The following is a 19,890-nucleotide window of genomic DNA, read 5'->3' as shown; positions in this document are numbered from 1 at the left end:
GCTCCTTCTCCAAATACAGTCACTTTCTGAGGACTAGGACTATAACACATGAATTTTAGGTGGGGGCGTAATTCAGCCTATAACAGGAGCCATGGCTATTGCTTTCATTTTTTAATAACAAGACTTTAACAAATGACACCACCTCTTTTTCTTATACTTTAATAGTAATAGGGGATATGTTTAAGACCATAGCACATTTACATAGGCAAGAATAAATCTTGTTGGCATTTTAATTTTCTCTCTGGAAATCTTGTTTCCACGTACGTGTGAGTGCTGAAGGTTCTGGGAGACTCTTTTCATGATTGCTCTCCTTATGGAAGCAGCTGTTCAATGAACATGGCATATTTTGTTACCTCATCAAGAAGCAGAGGAAGATTACGCTGCAATCAACTTTTGTCTGGCTATCAAATGCTTTTCTGATTGTTGGAGTCCAGTGATTGATTGAATAGGTCTACTCCAGAGCAGTTACTCATTCCTGATATTGTCCAACTCAAACTCCCTGTTATTTATGTAAACGATGCTTTATATGCCTTCCATGCAGATAAATCCAAGTTGACGGTACTGCTTAGAAAACAAGTGTGCTCCCAAGTGGCACTGTGGTCACCGTATTCATCTGTATCAACTCTCATGATACTTCCCGGGAAAGTTGAGAGCTTTGGAGGATAAAAAGATATGATTGGGAGAATATATTTTCAGATCAGAAGGTGGAAGAAGCTCAAGATTTTAGATGACTGGCACCTAGGAAGAACGCAAACAAAGGAAATGGTCTTGGAAACAGATGATTTGTCTTAGAAAATATCTCTAGACCATGGAGAAAATCTTAGACCAGCGCCATTCAGATAGATGCAGAATATGTTATGTGTAATAGGTTTTGCATTTGTAGCTTTGGCCAGAGGTTTTCTTTGAATTGGTAGAACACGTCTTATGTGGGTGCTTTGTCTTTATTGCTTTTATTGACACATACTAATTTTACTTATTTTTAGGGTACTTTACACTTGTGGCTATTGGAAGATCAAAAGGTTACACATGACTCCTGGTTTGAAAATGATGAAGTAAGAACTATGGTATTCCCTTCTTCTATAAGAAATAATTTAAAATATAAAATAATAAGGAAAATAATGCAAACTCAGTCTGTGATGGAACTGAGAGGTTCATGAAACCTTAAAACAATAACAGAGTAGGAAAGAAGTATGTTGTCCCCCCCCCCCTTTTTGGTGCTGGGATTGAACCCAGGGACATTCTACCTTTGAGCTATATCTCCAACCCAATTTTTTATTATTTATTTTGAAACATATTCTCACTAGGTTTTGGGGAGCCTCACTCAGTAGCTGGAGCTAGCCATGAACCCAGATCCTTCTGTCTTAGCCTCCCACGTACTGGGATTTTAAGTGTGTGCCACCACGACTTTTCACAAAGATTCAATTTTATTTATAATGTAAGAGTCTATTGCAATCTAGGGAAAAAATTCCTTTTTATTGACTTAGTTCTAAAAATTTCCATTCAATACTATTTTACTTATTACAATGTGATAGACATTGACATTCTATATTGGAAACACACTAGTCTAGTTTCCATATGTTCCAATAAATAACCACTAGGTTCTAGTTTGCCCCCATTTATGTAACCCCATGGTTATGAAATTACATATGAAAAACATCAAGATGATTATTTCATGAAGGGAAACTAGTGCTCTCTTATGCCCTATATCCTCTAAAAAGATAAAAAAGAAGAAAAACACTCTCATTAATGTATGCTTGCAAAACAATTGCAGTTGTTTTCTTGGCTGTGCATTATAGTGTGCATGTCTATGATAAGTAGATTACTATAGATCATTCCAAGAGGAGGTAGAGGGAAGAGTGCACTAACATTAGCTTCTCTGGTATTTGCAGGCTGTAAATTTTGTAAATGATAGATGCAAAGATGGAAGACAGATGGATAGAGAAAAAGACAGAATCAGATACTGGATGAGTTAATGCTGCAGCCTGTGCTTCGGGCTGTCTTATTACTGCAAGGCTAGCAAGCGTCAACGTCCCATGTCCCCCTCTTCCTCCCCCTGAAATGTACCGATTTATATGAAAATTAAGATTACAAATTAAAGCCTGGCTATCCTGGAGTTTTCCAGTTCATCAGCCATCCAATAAAAATGATGTCGAGCCTGTATGCATAATTCCCAGAAGATTACTTTGTCCTTACAGCTAAGCCCTGTCCCTGATATGAAAGATCTCTATCCACTTTTATTGAAATAAAGAACTAACATCATAATCCCAATATTGAGGTATAATCTTCATTATCTCCTGGCCCTCTTGAGGTTCTCCCAATCTATATTACTTCAGATTTGGTTTATTTATAATCCTTATGTATTTACTTTTATTGAGATAGGATTAAAAACATAAAAAAGCTTCAAAAAATCCTTATGATCTCATGATTGTGTTTCAATTCACCAACAATCAACTAATGTGGTAGAACCAGCTTTTTTTTTTTTTTAAGTGGTTCTTATAGTTATATAGTCCAAGCTTGGAAAGGCATTAATTGGCCCCCTGAGCATCTCTATTTCATTACAGGAATTATTTCCAGTCCAACTTGGTTTGTGAAATGATGGCCTCATCTTCTTTTCCTATTTACTAACAAAGGTGGGTGGGGTATTAGAGAAAGTATAAACATATAGATAAATCAGCCAGAGTAACTTTCATCTCTTTTCTTAGAAGTTTGGACTCATACCTAGAGTTAATTACTGATAAACCACAATCCCCCAATCTTTTCTTCCCCAAGAGCCTTAATGGCCTCTGGCTATGCCTCAGGCTGTTAACTACTAAACTAGTCATTAATGCTGGTCAAGATGATTTCTTGGAGATTATTGTTCATTTATTTTTTCAATAGACAAAGCAGACTATGCTCTACACAAAGAATAAAGTGGATTTTAGTTAATTCTTTCTCTTGAAAGGATAAAGAAACACCTATCAAAGTCATATTGTACTGTGGTCTCTTCAAAACACATATTATTTGTAGTATCAAAGTATAAACTGAGTTTGTAACATCCAGGATTTTGCTGGTTATCATGCTTTCCTATCTTAAATAAGTTTCAAAAAAACTGAGACTTTAAAATTATTGAAAATATGGGAGAAGAAAGTCCTAGATGAAAGATGTAGAAAACACTCCAAACACAACAGTTTGCTTAGTAGTCTTATCTTGCATTTGCTCTTTCTTCCTTTTTCTTGAAAACTGTGACCCAAAATGGCAGGATTCCCTATGGAGTCCCTGTTGGGATCTTTCCAGAAATGGGGTGATGATGATTTTTATGATATTAGACTTAGCTGAATTAAATACAAGCATTCTTCCTAAGTACTCCATGAATATGCCTGATAGGAATAATCCCAGCACTTACTAATAATTTTATGTGAATGAAAAAAATTGTTTTATTAATAGTTATAACATGGATTTAATATGGTTGCTGGAAAGAGATAGAAAAAAAAGCAAAAAGGGGCACTAGGACTGTTTTAAAGGAATTCTTTTCTTGGCAGGGGTGTACAACACAAGCCAGAGAAGAATAATCGAATATTAGGCATCAGGGATGAATGATACCCATTTTTGCTCTTGGCTTAGCCTAGCCCTGTCTGACATAAGACGGTGTGTACCATGTCCTGGAAAAGGTTTATAATTTGTAAAGCTTTGAATTCTCAGGGATAAGCCATGAATTACAAGGTGACTCTAAAAGCTTTACATTCTAAGATAAACCACTATCCTGCTTTTTCCTCATTAAAGATGAGAACTTGTTTTCAATAAAACGGACCCAAATGTATTCTACTGATAATTGTACTATGCAAAAATTTAAATTATAAAGACAGCCTTCTTTCTTTATTCAAGAAGCAAAAAGTGGCATGTCCAATAATTTTGAAAGCTACTCCCTTTTTTTGCACAAATAAAATTCAATTTAGTAATAAAAATGATCTGTATAATTTTAATAAGGATAAAAGAGGATTCAATACAAATTTCATAAACAATATTTGACCAAGAGCTCATAAGTTTCATTATATACTCCCTCCTACACTGGTTTTCTAACTCTGAATTCAGATTTCTATCATCCACTAACAAATGACTACTTCAGATTATTTCACGGTGCTGCTTTTTTAGCCTGCCAAAGGATTGCCATATCTACAAGACAGTTTATGTGTACTTATTTGGATATTCTCAAAGCAAGTGCTTCAGGGTATAACTCTCGGTGTGAATGAGTCTAACCACTATGTAACACTGTCACCCATTAACATAATGCAGATGCTAATCCATTAGGCACACAAAAGCTGTGATGCTTTAGCCTTAGATGCTTAGTGCATCTGAAGTAATCTACTTCCCATCACCTCAATTACAAGGAAAAAAATGGAATGAAATATGCAGAAACGCTGGAAAATCTACAAGGGATACACACGCATAAGTGATTGTGAGGCTCAAATTGTATATTCGCAAGTTCCGTGTGCATCCCTTCCTAAAGTATTCAGCCCAAAAGCATTTCTGTGGTAGTTTTTCTCACCTTTTCCTTCATACTAACCTTTCTACCACTTCACAAAGATATACTTCTCAGTCATGAGGAAACTTATTTATGTAACTCTGTCCCAGAATGCAAAATTGGCTCAGATGTCTTTATGACATCTATTATTCAACAGTCAACTTTTAACTTTTGTACTTGTTTTCAGGAATAAAAAGTGAACTATGGGAGTTAACACTGTTAAAGTTCCAGTGAAAACCTGCCAGATACTTGCAAATGGTTCCATTTATTAGTATGTAAAAAATTTGATTGTATGTATGTGTTTTATCTCTTCTACCCAAACCATGTAAAAAGGGAGAATGAGTAGTTTAACACAGGTAATTTAGTACATCTGGATATTTAGATTACAGAAAGCAAGGGATAAGCAATTTTATTAAGCCACCTTTTCTTAAATGAATATGCAGAACTGATTTGCTACATTTAACAGGAGTCCATTCCCTTCCTCATATAGATGCAGTATCAACATAACATACACCTCTGTCCTTGCCACATAGTTACTGTTTGGTTACAAATCCTCTGGAACACCCCCTCCCACCACCACCACACTAGGGAGAAAAAAGGAAATTATGTTATTTTGTACCCATTTAAATTTTGGGGAAAAAAGAAATCTCTAAAAGTATACATGTTAGCATAATATTGACATGTCGTTTAACAACTACAATGTGTTTTTTTTTTAAATACTGCCTCATTATACAATAACCCAGAGGGCATGGAAGTTATTGTCTTTATAAATGACAAAATTGAGGTGCCAGAGAACATCTAGGTAGTAATAAGCCAATGTAGGACTAAAATTTAAGCCACTGGACTCTGATGTATGTGATTTCCTACTTTATTAAGCCACGTCTTATGAAAATGACTCAACTCACTAAGATCTGTGTTCTCTGGGTAAGCTTTTGTAATATGCAGTTGAGGTGATGATCCCATTCCGAATGGTGGGAAATCTATCTTAATTTTGGCTAGGAAAGCAATATATGTATGATTTATAATGAAAGGATTTTTTTTTTCAGAACTTCACAAAATGTAATTCTCATGCCCATATAAAGAAACATGGCGTTAAAATAACCCTTCAAGTGCACCTCAAGGAAATGATCTGTGTCTTTCAGGACTTCAAAGCAGCATTCATGTCAAGGAAAAAATATAAAGAAGGACCTTGATAAGTCACTTGGTCTGTTTCACTGGCTTTTGGCTAGGGACTGTTAATTCAAGTTCAAACTCAGAACACCCAGATGGTGACGGATACAATGAGCTAATGACACGAGCAGAAGGACAAGTGGTTTCAGACCTGCCAGGCGTCTAGTTCCTAACAGGACATTGCAGAATTTGAGAGGACATTGCAGAATTTATTTTTTTGCTCTGGAAACAAATTAGGAAAACTTCATAGTGTGATTTGATACAAGTGCTCTCATTCTTCTTGTGCTATATACTACTAAGGTTCCGTTAAAGCTATTTTTTGCTTGAACAGTAAGGACTGGGGGTGGCAGGGAGAGTAATGATGATAAAAAGTGCTCCGAAAAAAACCCACACACGATGTGATCACATTTATGTAAAATATATGTACAATCATACATACATACACATCAAGTGGTCACACCTATATATAAATTTTAAGCTTTTTAAAAAGAGCAGTTTAATTTATAAAAAAAATTTGAGTAGAAAATAAAATTCCCATATATGACCAACTCCTCCTATGTTTTATAAACAAAAATTTGTTATATCAGATCCAGGTCCTTTGCTGTTTTTGAAATGAAATAATCTGAAGTAAATAAAGATTACCACCAGTAGGAGAAGCTCCCTTTAAATTATCTTGATGAAAATGTCAACGCCTTGTGCTAATCAGTAATTTACAGATGACAAGACAAAACAATCACCTGGAACTTAAGCACACAGGACACTGACTTTATAAATCTGAACCAGAGGCACAGAAACTGCGCCTTTTTTGTGGTACTGGGGATTGAATTCAGAGGCATTCTACCTCTGAGCTACACCCCCAGCCCTTTGCTGATGCTGTCCTCGAACCTACAATCTTCCTGATTGTCTCAGATATCCTAAGAACTAGAATTCCAGGTATGTACCACCAACCTTAAGAAACTGCATTCCAAATATGACATCTGGTTTGTTGTGACTCAGTATGTATATGAACTATACCTTGAGAAAAACTGGGTCAGAAATTCTCCTTGAATGGCAAACCCCTCTTGAAAATGTTTCCCATTCCACCTCCATCAAATATACAGATCTGCTGCTCTTAAAGTACAAAAAAAAAACCCCCAAAACAAAAAAAGACTTAGTAGTCTTTTTCAAATTCCCTGTCAAATATTAAAGAATGAAAACAATTTTAATGTGTTATAATTTATCAACCAATGACTGCAATGAGAAAAGCGAAAAGTTTGTAAAATATATACCATTCATGTGTTTTAATGCCACAGATAAAATATAGCCTAATACAAGATATAATTTGGAGTCAGTATCAACCTCATATAAACACAATCTCAAAGACAAACAAGATTTATGTAAGTGTATATTTAATAATGAGATTCTGAATTATTTAGGGTCTAATCCAAACCAACCTAAAGGCTGGTTGACCAGCAGGTGTCCTGGCTTGCAGGGTCAGTTGTGGTTAGAGAAGAGCTTTAAGACCCTTCCTAATCTGTGTGGTTTCTGGACCAATTTCAGCACTACACAGAACTAGTTAAGAAATGCAGACACTCAGGCTGCACCCCAGACCTACTTAAATAAAATCTACATTTTTAACATAACCCTAGATAACTTAGTCACATGTAAAAATCTGATAAAACTTTAAGCTATTTTCCTGATCCTTTCTAAAGCTTCCCAACATTGATCTAATTTCTAGCACTGCTCCCCATTTCTCCCACTTGTCCACACACCTCATTATTTTTATTTCAGGTAGTCACATCTTGCCTCTTATTCTTACCGCAAAGGGAAAACCACAGATTTTCTAGTTAACTTACAGGCTTCAGCCACATGTTTCTCTCCTCTAATTAAAGAAAACACTGAACCTGGTGATTAACATCTTTGAATAACTTGCTTGCAAATCTGAGCCCACTCAATAGGGTTTTTGTTTTCTTTTGGTACTGAGAATTGAACCCAGGACCTTGCACATGTTAGCAAGGCAAGTACTCTGTCACTGAGCTTCATCTCCAGCCCACTCATGTGAAAGAAGGGGGTGTAAGTCATTTATGGCTGGCACAAAGGTAATCATATTACTACCTTACTTTCTTGCTTCAAAGCCTTGCTTTGGTTTCTTTAGGATTATGCTTAAGTAAAAAGCAGATGGTTCACTAAGAAAAGAAAAAAAAAAAAAAAAAGAAAGAAAGAAAAAGACATAATTTGTCCTGTGTAAAAGTCATTGCTTATTACAAAAAGCAGTGTCAGGGGCTCCCACAATTTCAGCATTGCAAAAAGCCATTGCTACTGCGAAGTCACTGTTATTACCCTGGAACCACTTGGAAACATGTTAATTTATGCCCAAAGCAATATTAGTATTATTGTTTATTTTACTTTCATTATCTAAATAGGCATAGGCCAAACTAGGTAGGTTGCTGGAATCTGTCGTCTCCTTGTAACAAAGAAAAACAGCCAATAGTTTTAGTAAATAACACTGTAAAAATCAGATACCATTTCTTATTTTCCAATTGCTCCAAATCCTATTATCAAGTTGCTAGAGACAGTCAGTGTGCTTGGTGCTGGAAAGAAATCACTCAGGTAAGCTGAGGCTACTCCTTCTGTTTCTCCATCTGCTGAGCTGTTAACACGAAGACATATTGACAAGGGCTCAAGGAAAACATGGAATATTTCATCAGTAAGATTATGCTGCCCTAGAGACAGATGTTAGAAAGCTGTAATATTTTAAAATAAAGAGATAAACAGATGCTTACAGCAAAAGAATAAAATAGTTTTGGAGGTAAGGGAGAAAATTAAAAGAAAAAAGGAAAGATAGAAGTCTGTACTGGCACACAAAATGGCAAATCTTTTTTTATGTAGAAAAAAACCCTTTTACATCTGCCTCAGGCAATCATTACCATTAGGCAGCCGTCCTCAGAGTACATTGGGGTAGATTTGTAAGAAGTACTTACAGGGCTGATTATGATTAGAGAACAGACTTATCTCTTGTCATCAGATGGTTAATGTCAGAGCTTAAGACTTAAATCCACACACACTCTAGTTTTCATAAAATTTTAAACATGAAAAATGCTATATACTTTGTTAATTCACATTCTATGAACATAAAAACAGCATTAAGTAACACTAACTCTGGCTTTATCTAGTGACTTTCAACGCGGAGGTCACAGTACTTTGTCTTCACTTATTTTTACCAGAAAAAATACTAAAAGGGGATTATGGTTGAAGTCTATATAATTATTTACATTTGACACAGTTGTCACACATTGAATCCAAATAACATTTTAAAATAGCAGATTCTCCTTTTTGTTGAGTCTGTTTTCACTTTACTAGAAAAAACACTAAAAGGGAATTATAACTAAAGGTTATAAATATTTACAATTGACATAGTTGTCATATATTATTCAACATAACATTTTAAAATAGCAGATTCTCCTTTTTGTTGAAGTTTTGAATTTTTGCAAATAAAAGGAAAACAACAGCAAGAGGAGAGCAAAAGGAATATTGATTTTGCATTAAAATTAACTTGGTTTCAAATCCTGGATACTTAATTTTCCTTCTTTGGGCTTCAGTTTCCATATCTGTAAAACAAAGATAATAAATAATGCCTAGCTCACAGGATTGCTGATAGGATTAAATATATTAATAAATGTCATAACATTGTATGTGAACACATTATAATTCCTCAATAAATGACAAGTTACATCATTAGAGAAAAAAAAAACCAAACTGACACAAACAAGCAGAGTAGAGATTCCAATTTAATTACTAGTTGTTCTTTTCTTAAAATCTCCATGTTCTACTTATACAGTAGAAGCCCTTACTTGTCACCTTCTCCCACTGGAAAAGGAAAAAGAGGAGACTAGGACAAAGGGAGTGTTTCCACAGAGAAAGAAGAAACAGATCCTTCTACCAGCAAAGAGAAGGAATGGGACATGAGGTCTCACTTGATGGTCCTGACTCCCTCACGAAGGATGAAAACCCAGATAAATAATCACAAAAGCTGGGCATGGTGGCACACACCAGTCATCCTAGTACTTGGGAGGCTGAAATAGGAGGATCACAGGTTCAAGGACAGACTCAACAAATGGTGAGATTGCCATCAACCTAAGGAGACTCTATTTCAAAATAAAAATAAAGTAGGACTGAGGGTATAGCTTGGAGGTATAAGGCCCACGGGATCAATCCCTAGTACTATAAGATAATAATAATACCAATAAATGACAGAACCCCGAAGCTGGGGAGTTTACCCTGCTTCCTTCTGACATTCTAGGAAACAACCTGACAGGATAACTACACCCAACATGGCCTACTACAAACAGAATACAACAGTAGCATGGTGTAGGTAGGCCCAGGAAGGTTGTGTAATGTCAGTCCTCAAGCTTTCTTGGTTCTTGTGCAGTGGCTCCTGTGTCCAATTATTCCTTCATGATCCCATTAGGGTTTGTGGAAGGTTGTCGTTGAGAGGTGAAAATGAGAAGCCAACAGGTCACTATGAGATGACACCGTAGCACATGCTGCAGAGCACAGGCAGGCTAAACCAGTGTCCAGAGGGCAGACGTGGTTGAGACTCAAGGACCTGCAATGCCGTAGAGAAGAAATAAGAGTGAGATGAGCAATGGAGGACAACAGACTCTGCCACTCCTGAAAGACAACTGAAAGGATATTAGTTTAACCGTGAGTCAGATCAGCGAGGTATCCAGTAACCAACATGGACTAGACATATTCCCGTGGATGTCAGTGAGAATTCAACTGACAGCATGAAGATCCACACAGATCTGGGTTCTCTTCCGTTCCTGTCATAAGGACATAAAAACATTTCCTGCTGGGCGTGGTGGCGTGCGCTTGTAATCCCTGTGCTTGGGAGGCGAGACATGAGGATCGCGTTGGTTCGAAGCCCCTCGCTGGCTTAAGAGACCCTGTTTCTAAATAAAAATATAAAAAAATAGGTCTGGGAGTGTTGCCCAGAGGTAGAAGGGTTCTATTCCCAGTACCAAAAAACCAAAAAAACCCCCACATTTCCTGATGCCTTCATTTCTGCCCTTCTGAAGTGTGTGTGTGTGTGTGTGTGTGTGTGTGTGTGTGTGTGTGTGTGTAACACTCAAAGACTGAAATCGGCCCTGTTCAAACCTAACAGAACTGAGTTACTTTGCTTGCCATCTTCAAATTCTACCCCATCCTACCTCACTCAAAAGGAACTTCAACTCTAAAGGAATAAAAGGTCTTCTTAGCCATTGAAAAGTTAAGTCAGTATGCCCAGTTCTATAAGTCTTTTTTTATTTTCTTTTTCTGAGACCAAGAGAGGAACCCCAAATATCTATTATGTATCTTTACTCAGTTTAGGAGGTTCAATCATTCCTTCATTTATTCAATCAGTGGCTCTTCATTGAGTATCTACTATAAATGAATAATGTGTCAGGCATTATGGAAACAAAGATAAATTAAGACATTAGACCATCTCTCCTTGATAAGTTAAAAAAATTAGTGTGATGCATGAAAGGGATTTTTTTTTTTTTTTTTTTTTTGGTGGTACTGGGGATGGAACCCAGACTTTCTACCTCTGGGCTATACTCCCAGACACATTTTATATTTTATTTGGAAACAGGGTCTTACTAAGTTGCTGAGAGCCTCACTAAGTAGCTGAGGCTGGCTTCGAACCTGTGTGATCCTCCTGTTTCAGCCTCCCAAGCGCAGGGATTACAAGCGTGTGCCACCATGCCCAGCATGAAAGGAGAGTATTGCTGCCTATTTTAACTGTAAACAAACATAACCAGAGTATGGCATCAAAACTATAAAGTTGAATTATCTATCACTTGCTCAAAGAAGTAATGAGGTAGAGGTTACTATTATACATAGAGCAGCAGTTAAAAAAAAAAAAAAGCACTTTTGTCCCAAATCATCATTACGGGAAACCCTGTTTCCAGAGTAACAACAATGAATCAAATTGCAAGAAAAAAGTATGATGTGAAAATTTTCAGAAAAAAAGTAAGATGTGAAGGAACAGGCCAATAAGACTATCATCCCTACCTTTCTCAATCGGATGCAAACATAGCTAATAAAGGTAATGTAAAAAAGTTAAAACTATCTTTATAAGCATTTTAAAGAAATTAAACTTAAAAAGCCAAATAACATTGCAATACACTAGGATAATTTATTTAGTGATACAGACACTTTCATATGCATCCCTTCCAAAATATGAATACTATAGCCCTTAATTTTTCAGCATATTAAGCTTAAATTTTGACATTACCAGGTTTCCTTAGTGGATGGCTAAGGAAGACTAGAATAAACATTGTTATAAACATAATAAATGAACCTTCTGAACACAAAATAATATGGCTTCACTTAAAAAATATCTTCACATGTTCTTAAGATACTAATTTTATAAAAGGAGCAGTGGAGAATATTTTCAGAAAGGCTTTTGTTCTGGCTCTTTGACCTATCCATTCACAGGACTTTTAATATTCTGTTTTCCTTATCTCTTCTATAAAGTACATTAGACTTTATATACTGGAGCATATAGAACATAGACAATAAATACAGAAAAAGGTTCAGGAAAAATCTTTGCTTTTATCAATTACCTCTGACAAAGTTACATCAAACACTGATTGAAAGGTGACATTGTTAGAGATTATAAATAATTCAATAAATGGAATCCGGCTAGTATTTCAAAACAATATTTTATGTCCTCCCAACCCCCTCTTTATCTTCATAGAGTACGGATACATTTGAAATCTATGGTTTCTGGCATATCTGGGGTAAGGTTATACTAGGAATTTACCAGACCTGTCAGTCTCTAACTTTCTTCCATATTCCATTATATCATTCCGATTATAATTAGTTGTCTGGTAAAATTAAGAACAGTCTATTTCAGTGAATGCTATGTGAACATTAGCAACTTTTTGTTAGGATGACAGCTTAGCGACAGCAAGAATAAACCAGAAAGCCAGAGTCACTTAAGTAACCTTAGTTAACTCAATATTGCCAGCTCAACTAAAAATGTTAAGATTATGCTTTTTTTGGTTATTAATTACCAAGCACCATTTCTTGTCAGGAGATGCGCAGCAGTTTGATGGCATTCCTGCCTCAACCAGCATGTTTTGAACTGATCTGTCTTCATTGCTATGGCTCCCTGGAAACTTTGCCGCTGATGAGCGTTGATTCAGCTGAATGCTTTGACATTCAACTTGTCAGTAGAAGCTATTTTAATCGTAAAGATGCATCTCCCTTCCAAGACTGCAAACTGTTGTTGCTCTCATACACAACATTCTATCATTTGCTAGCTCTGGAGAAAAACCTGAATAGTTACTATTACTATAGATTACTTTAAGTCTACAGAGTATTTAACTGTGTGAAGAGTTGTGCTTAGCAACTTAAAGAAATTCTTCTGTCCTCACAGTGTGGAGTCTGACTGCTTGAGTCAGAACCTCTGTTCTCTACCTGATACCTTTATGTTACTCAGCCCTGTGACATGATTTCTTCATCTGTAATAGGAATAATAGTACTCACCTAACAGAGATATTCTGAGAACTAAATGAGTCACTTCAAAGACAGTCCTTAGAATAGTAACTCCCAACTCAAGTTCTACAGTGTTAGCAGTCATTTTTATTACTACTTTTTAGATGAAGACACCCAAGTCTTCTTTGCCAACTGTCCTACTCAACATCACTTCTAACTTTCTCTGTTGCTTAGAGCCAAAATTGGAGATGAGGAAAAATGAAAAAAATTATACCTTTTAGGACTTTTTTTCTGTAATGTATCTGAACTCTAGCTCCACAGGAGGAATACCACAATAGTAAAAGGATAATAATATATTTTGTGGTAGAAACTTTTTTTTCTGGCCAGGCATGGTGGCACACACTTGTAATCCCTGCGCTTGGGAGGCTGAGACAGGAGGATCGCACAGGTTCAAAGCCAGCCTCCGCTACTTAGTGAGGCTCTCAGCAACTTAGTGAGACCCTGTTTCCAAATAAAATTTAAAATAGGCCTGGGAGGATAGCTTGGAGGTAGAAAGCCTTTGGGTTCCACCCCCAGTACCACAAAAAAAAAAAAAAAAACAACTTTTTTTCTTTTGTCACCATTTACTTTTCCCATTCAGGTGACTAGGCCTACAGTTTGGGGATTTTAGAATACAGATGTCATTTCTTATGGGATTTAATGAGAACACAATGGAAACAAGGTATTAGAATCCCAGTTTCCTATGCCCAGGTTTGTGTAAGAGCAGAACACTCTAGTGCAAACAAGGACGAGAAGACACTTAAGTAGACTTAGAGTTCAAGGGGGTGTGTGGGGGGGGCACAACAAGAATTGCATATTCCCAGCTAGGCATGGATGCAGAACTTCCCACAGTTCCAGAGCACTACTAGTATGTGAACCCCTTGTGGCAGAAACTCTGCTGTACGGTTATCAGAACACCTTTCTTTTTCTCCTGGGCACAAAGTTAAATTACATTTCCTGGTTTCCCCATTGGGGTGCACTTTTAAAACCTGTGCATATAAGCCTCTATGTGCACACTCTTCTGTATCTGCTACTTGAACGTAGGCGTGAAGGACACATGATCCTAGAAAATGGCAGTCACTGAATCAGGAGCTGAAATTAACATTTCTTTCAACTATGAATGTATGTACCACTGTACAGTCTATGAGTAATACTTGAGACTTTGTTTCCAATAAAAACCATTTTGATACTGGAGTACAGCTATTGGAGGTATCTCAAATGTCTGTATTCAGATTTGCTTTAAAATAACTGTGATCAATAGACCCATTGCTCATTTTTTATTTTCTATGTTAATAAAGTACATATATTATAACAAAGGTATTTTAAAGTAGGTTGATAATTCTATTTCAATATAATTATTTTATAATCCTATGTTTTTTTATGCCTTTAGAAAAATTTTTTCCCCCCTGAGAAGAGGTCCTTAGGCTTCATCACACTGCCAAGAGGGGGCTATAGAACAAAAGTCCTAAAAGCCTGTTTTGGAGGGATTCTTGAGTGACTTTAGAGAAGAGCCCCTCTTTTTGTTTCTGTTCTACATCCCCTCATGTTTCTGATCCACGCTATGTATGCTCTGATATGCGAAATCAAATCTTAATATGTGAAGTCATGGAGATTTGGGGGTTACTTTTGAGAGTGGTAAGCCTACTCAAAATAATACACCGTTAATGGTTGTTTTCCAAATTATCTGTGTTCCAAAAATGACAGAGAACACCCAAGATCTAGTGGAGACTCTGGCTGAAAAAAAAAACCTGGACATAAAGAATGAAGGCTAAAGATTAGACCGTTACTGAGAATGTCTCAGCAGAAAACAACCTGGAAAGAAGGAGAAGGTTTAAGTTAGAAACAAAATTCGGTTACAGTAATATAAAGTCTTTTTTTTTTTTTCCGGTACAGAACCCAGGGGCATTCTACCTCCCCAGCCCTATTTTTTATTCTTTATTTTGAAACAGGGTCTCAGTGAGTTGCAAAGGGCCTCACTAAATAGCTGAGGCTGTCTATGAACTGTGATCCTCCTGTCTCAGCCTTCCAAATGCTGGGATTTCTGCCGGATGTGCACCACCACATCCGGCAGAAACAGTCTTATATTTTAAAATTTATATGACAAGACTTATAACTGCTAAGCATAATTAGTTTTCTTATTATTTTCTAGTATTTTATTTTCTATTATTTTTCTAGTATTTTTCCCCACCTCATAGAGTGGCAGTTATTTTTGTTTCTTATATAAGATATAAATGCTTTTGAATTCATCAAACTTTATATATACATGGCTTAAAAAGCAATTTCTTAGCTCTGTTCTATGAGCTACAAAAATGAGATCAATGTTTTATTACGTTCTTATATGCAGGAGTTTGGAAGTTAATAACTTTTTACAAGATCTGTTGATTTTAATAAAATAGTTTTGATAGAGCCCTCTAGGGTTTTCAAGATAAGTGTAAATCTGACACTTCTCTTGAGCATTAAGTTTTAATTTTATCTTCCCTTCTAGGTGATTTTGCTGCCTTTATTTTAAACTTATATCAAATGAATGAAATTTTATGAAACCATCAGTTATTAAGTTGGATGTAAAGACTCCTTTGAGGCTAGATTCTTTCCAACCCCAAAGGATTTAGTAGTTCTAAATTTTCTTATTCAAGGAAATTACAAGTAAACAAACATAAAATAGGATTAGTGTGCTGGATAGTTTAAATGGACAGTATTAAAATGGTTAAAAATATACCCCATTTGTTTTTAAAGGATGTATAGCATAAACATCAGCGTGTCCTGATAATTAAGAGAAGTTTTACAAATGAGTATTTTAGCCAAGTAGCATTCATTTTAATTATATGCAGTGTATATTGCTTACACTATACTTTGCCTGGAGAAAGTTGTTTTACATGTGTAAGGGTAAGGTGACTAGAATAAGAAATTAAAGCTTCTATATTACCAGTAGCTCACTGACTCCTGGAATTCTTAAGATGATACAAAGTTCTTTGATGGAAGAAATACTCTGGAATTACTACAATTGATCCTGTTTGTAAGTATCTTTTTTCAAATTACTCTTCAGTAGCTTCATAGTATGTCTGAGGAAACATAATAATTTTGCTCTTCAACTTTTCATGGTAATTTTCACACATACAAGAGTAAAGAATGGCATAAGGGATCCCTAAGTCCCATTTCTGGCCATCAACAATTATACGTTGCCATTCTTATTCTATTTTTTAAGTTTTACATTTTTGCAGTGCTGGGACCGGAACCCAGGCCTGCATTTCTAGGCAAGTGCTCAGCAATTAAACTCAACCTCTCATTCCTTTTTTGTAGCCATTCTGATTTCACTTCCCCACTTCCCACTTTTGTTTTTCTATTTTGCTGGAGTTTTTGCAACTCATTTTGGGCATCATATTATTTCAATTATTCTCTAAAGGAAAACACTTTTTAACAGCATAATACCATTTAGCACACCTAACACAATTATTAACAACTTCTTAGAGTTCTGAATAGAATATTTGCCTGGTTGTCTCAAAAATATCTTATAATTATGTTGTTTGAATTAGGACTCAAATAATAATCGTAACAGTTGAAGTTGGTTTGATATCTGTGTGTTGGTACCAGGGGTTGAACACTGGCGATTCCTAATGTAGATCTACACCCCCAGCCTTAAATAAATAAATAAAGCTGGGCATGGTGGCACACGCTTGTAATCCCAGCATTCGGGAGGCTGAGACCAGAGGATCACAGTTCGCAGACAGCCTCAGCTACTAAGTGAGGCCCTCTGCAAGTCAGTGAGACCTGGTTTCAAAATAAAGAATAAAAAATAGGGAGGGGGTGTAGCTCAGAGGTCGAATGCCTCTGGGTTCCATCCCCAGACCCGCAAAATAAATAAACAAATAGACAGGGTCTCCTAGGCTGCTGAGAATCTTGTTAAGTTACTAAGGATGGTCTATAACCTGAGATCCTCCTGTCTCAGCCTCCCAAATACAGGGATTATAGGCGTGTATCACCAACATCAGCTTGATATTGTTTTCATTTTATTTATTTTTTATACTTTACTTTGAAACAGGGTCTCATTGAGTTGCAAAGGCAACTAAGAAGCTGCAGCTGTCCGTGAACCTTGATCCTCCTCTGTCTCAGCCTCCCAAATGCTGGGATTACAAGCATGCACCACCAACCCGGCTTGTTTTTATTATTTGTAGTATTGGGGAGTGAACTCAGGGATGTTCTATCTCTAAGCAACCCCAGCCCCCTTTTTAATTTTGAAACGGTCTAACTAGGTTTCCAAGGGTCTCAGTTGATTGCCAAGGCTGGTCTTGAACCTGTGATCCTACAGTCTCAACCTCCCAAGCACTGTGATTACAGCCTTTCGCCATTATGCCTGCCTTGATATTACCTTTAGTTTGTATTAACAGAAACTTCTTCCTTTTAAAAAATGCTATTTGTTGAAGAAACCAGGTCATTTATTCTGTAGAAAGTTCCTCATTTCTGGATTTGGTTGATTGCATCATGGTATAGTTCAACCTCTCCGGCTATTTTCTGTAGAAATGGTAGTTAGATCTCACACAACCATATAATTTTCTTTTGGCAAGAATAATTCAGATGATAGGGTATACTTTCATAAGGTGGCACATCATACTTTTTTCTACTTTCAGTGATGTTAAGATTGACAACTGACTTCAAATGTCCTCAGTCTGTTCCATCATTAAAACTTTCTCCAACTTTCACCAAAATAGTATTTGCTACTGATGATCATTGGCTTGATCCACTACTTTACCAAGAACTGCAAAACGGTGACTTTATAGTTCTATTCATACTCATTCATTAATGGGAATACTATAAGAAATTTATTTCACCAACTATAGTTTCCCAGAAATACAACTCATATCACAAAAAGCAGCATAAATGTTTCTTACTGAATTTGATCTGCTTTTACCATATGAGTTAGTGTCTTATTAATTTTGAATAGTGAGCAAGGAGTCTCCCCGCAATCCATGCTACACCCCCCAAGGTCACCAGCGGGTTTTTACTGTCAAACTTTAGCAGGACTAGAACGATGGGAGGATAGGAAGGAATTGGGCGGGCCAAAGTATGGTGCAACGATTTAGGATAGGAAGGGACCGGTCAGGTGGGGAAGAAAGAATACCTCGAGGAGGCTCTAGGAGGTGGAATCCAAGTCTTCTGAGCTGTCCTGGACATCCGTGCTCGTCGTGGATTCGCTAGGTTCTTTGCTGTCACTGCCGCTGTCGCGAGCGGCTGGGTTCTCCTGCGGACGCGCGCCGCCCTGGGTCTCCAGGTTCTCGCTGGAGCCTAGCACCACGTCTGCGCCGGCCTCCTTCAGCTCGGGCGGCCGTCTCAGCTCCTCCGCCATGGGCGAGAGATCCCGCTTCATAGCGTACGCATCTTCCCCATCTGCGTAGTACTTGGGTTCCACCTCGCTCACCTGAAAGTTGAGGGTGTTGGAATAGAGGTGCAGGGCCGCGCGGTTGCTCTTCCTGACGTGCAGGGACACGTACTTGGCGCCGAAGTTCTCGATCATGGCCCGCGAGGCCTGGTCCATCAGCTTCTGGGCCAGGCCGAGGCGCCGGTGCGAGCGCTTCACCGCCAGCGAGGTGATGTGCCCGTGCGGGACGTCGTCGGGGTCCTCCTCCATTTTGGCCAGGACGTAGCCCACGATCTTGCCGCCCTCGTCCTCGGCGATGTAGGAGAGCTGGGGCCAGGACAGGCCGTGGTAGAAGTAGTACTTCATCTGGTAGTTCTCCGGGAGGCAGAGGAGGTTGCAGTGCTGCATGTTCATCAGGTCGTCGGGCCGGGCATTGCGGATGTTCATGATGGCGGCGGGAGGGCCGGTCGGTCCGACGCGGGGCGGGGAGCTCGACCCGGGCGGCCGCGGGCTCGGGGCGCCGTTCGCCTCGGTGAAGCGAGTCCAGGCGGCCGAAGCCGCGCGGCTGGACGGCGTGGAGGCCGAGGGCGGGAAGGCGGAGAGCGGCGGCCGGAAGGGGCGGGGCCAAGCCGCGCCGGAAGTGCCGTCCCGCCCACGAGGCCTCCGCGGCGCCAGAGCGCCCCCTGCGGTGGGGCGGAGGGAGGCCGTCCCTGCCACCCCCTTGGGTTATTTTGTTTTACTGCTACTGGGGATGCTGGTACTGGGCATCCTACCTCCAAAGTGCACCTCCAGCCCTTTTAGTTTTATGATTTTGAAACAGGGCCTCCTTTGATTGCTAAGAGTCTCCTTAAGTTGCTGAGGCTGGTCTTGAGCCCGGGATCCTCCTGTCTCAGCCTCCCAGGTACTAGGATTTCGAGCGTGCACCACCGTGCCTGCCTTGTTTGACTCTCTCTGGCATATTTTTTTTATTTGATTCAATGTTGACTTTTAATGAGTGCACAGAGATACATTTTCACCAGCGGAACACAACTGTATAAATGGAATTTAGATCAAGAACCAGAACATTTTCTATACCCCAGAAACCCGTTGTGTCCCTTTCCAGTAACTGCCGCACTCCGGGTCCCAAAAGTATCAGTCACCTGAACATCTGACAAACTATATAAAAGGAATCATAGTACATGCAATCATTCTGTGCCTTTTCTTTTTCTCACTCACCATTAAGTATAAGCCAATTTGCTGAAGGTACTTAATTCTCTTTCTCGCTTGATATTCGTAAATATATCACATTTTATCCATTTTACTCTTGACAGCTAATTGTGTTATTTCCAGTTTGGGAATGGTAAAAATAACGTAGCCAAACATTCTTGAA

General features: G+C 38.1%; 1 protein-coding gene across 1 annotated transcript; it reads right to left on the bottom strand.

The window, feature by feature from the left end:
* Window positions 1-18,296: 18,296 nt before the first annotated feature.
* NAA11 (N-alpha-acetyltransferase 11, NatA catalytic subunit) lies at window positions 18,297-18,968 on the bottom strand (the record flags this gene model as incomplete). Its single annotated transcript, XM_080697775.1, has 1 exon — window positions 18,297-18,968. The coding sequence occupies one exon, from the start codon at window positions 18,966-18,968 to the stop codon at window positions 18,297-18,299; it is 672 nt and encodes a 223-aa protein (XP_080553901.1).
* Window positions 18,969-19,890: the final 922 nt, after the last annotated feature.

Source organism: Muscardinus avellanarius (genome assembly GCF_963383645.1).
Source record: "Muscardinus avellanarius genome assembly, chromosome: 6".
Classification (NCBI taxonomy): domain Eukaryota; kingdom Metazoa; phylum Chordata; class Mammalia; order Rodentia; family Gliridae; genus Muscardinus; species Muscardinus avellanarius.
The sequence above is the reverse complement of the archived record's forward strand: the minus strand, read 5'-3'. Positions and strand labels throughout refer to the sequence as shown.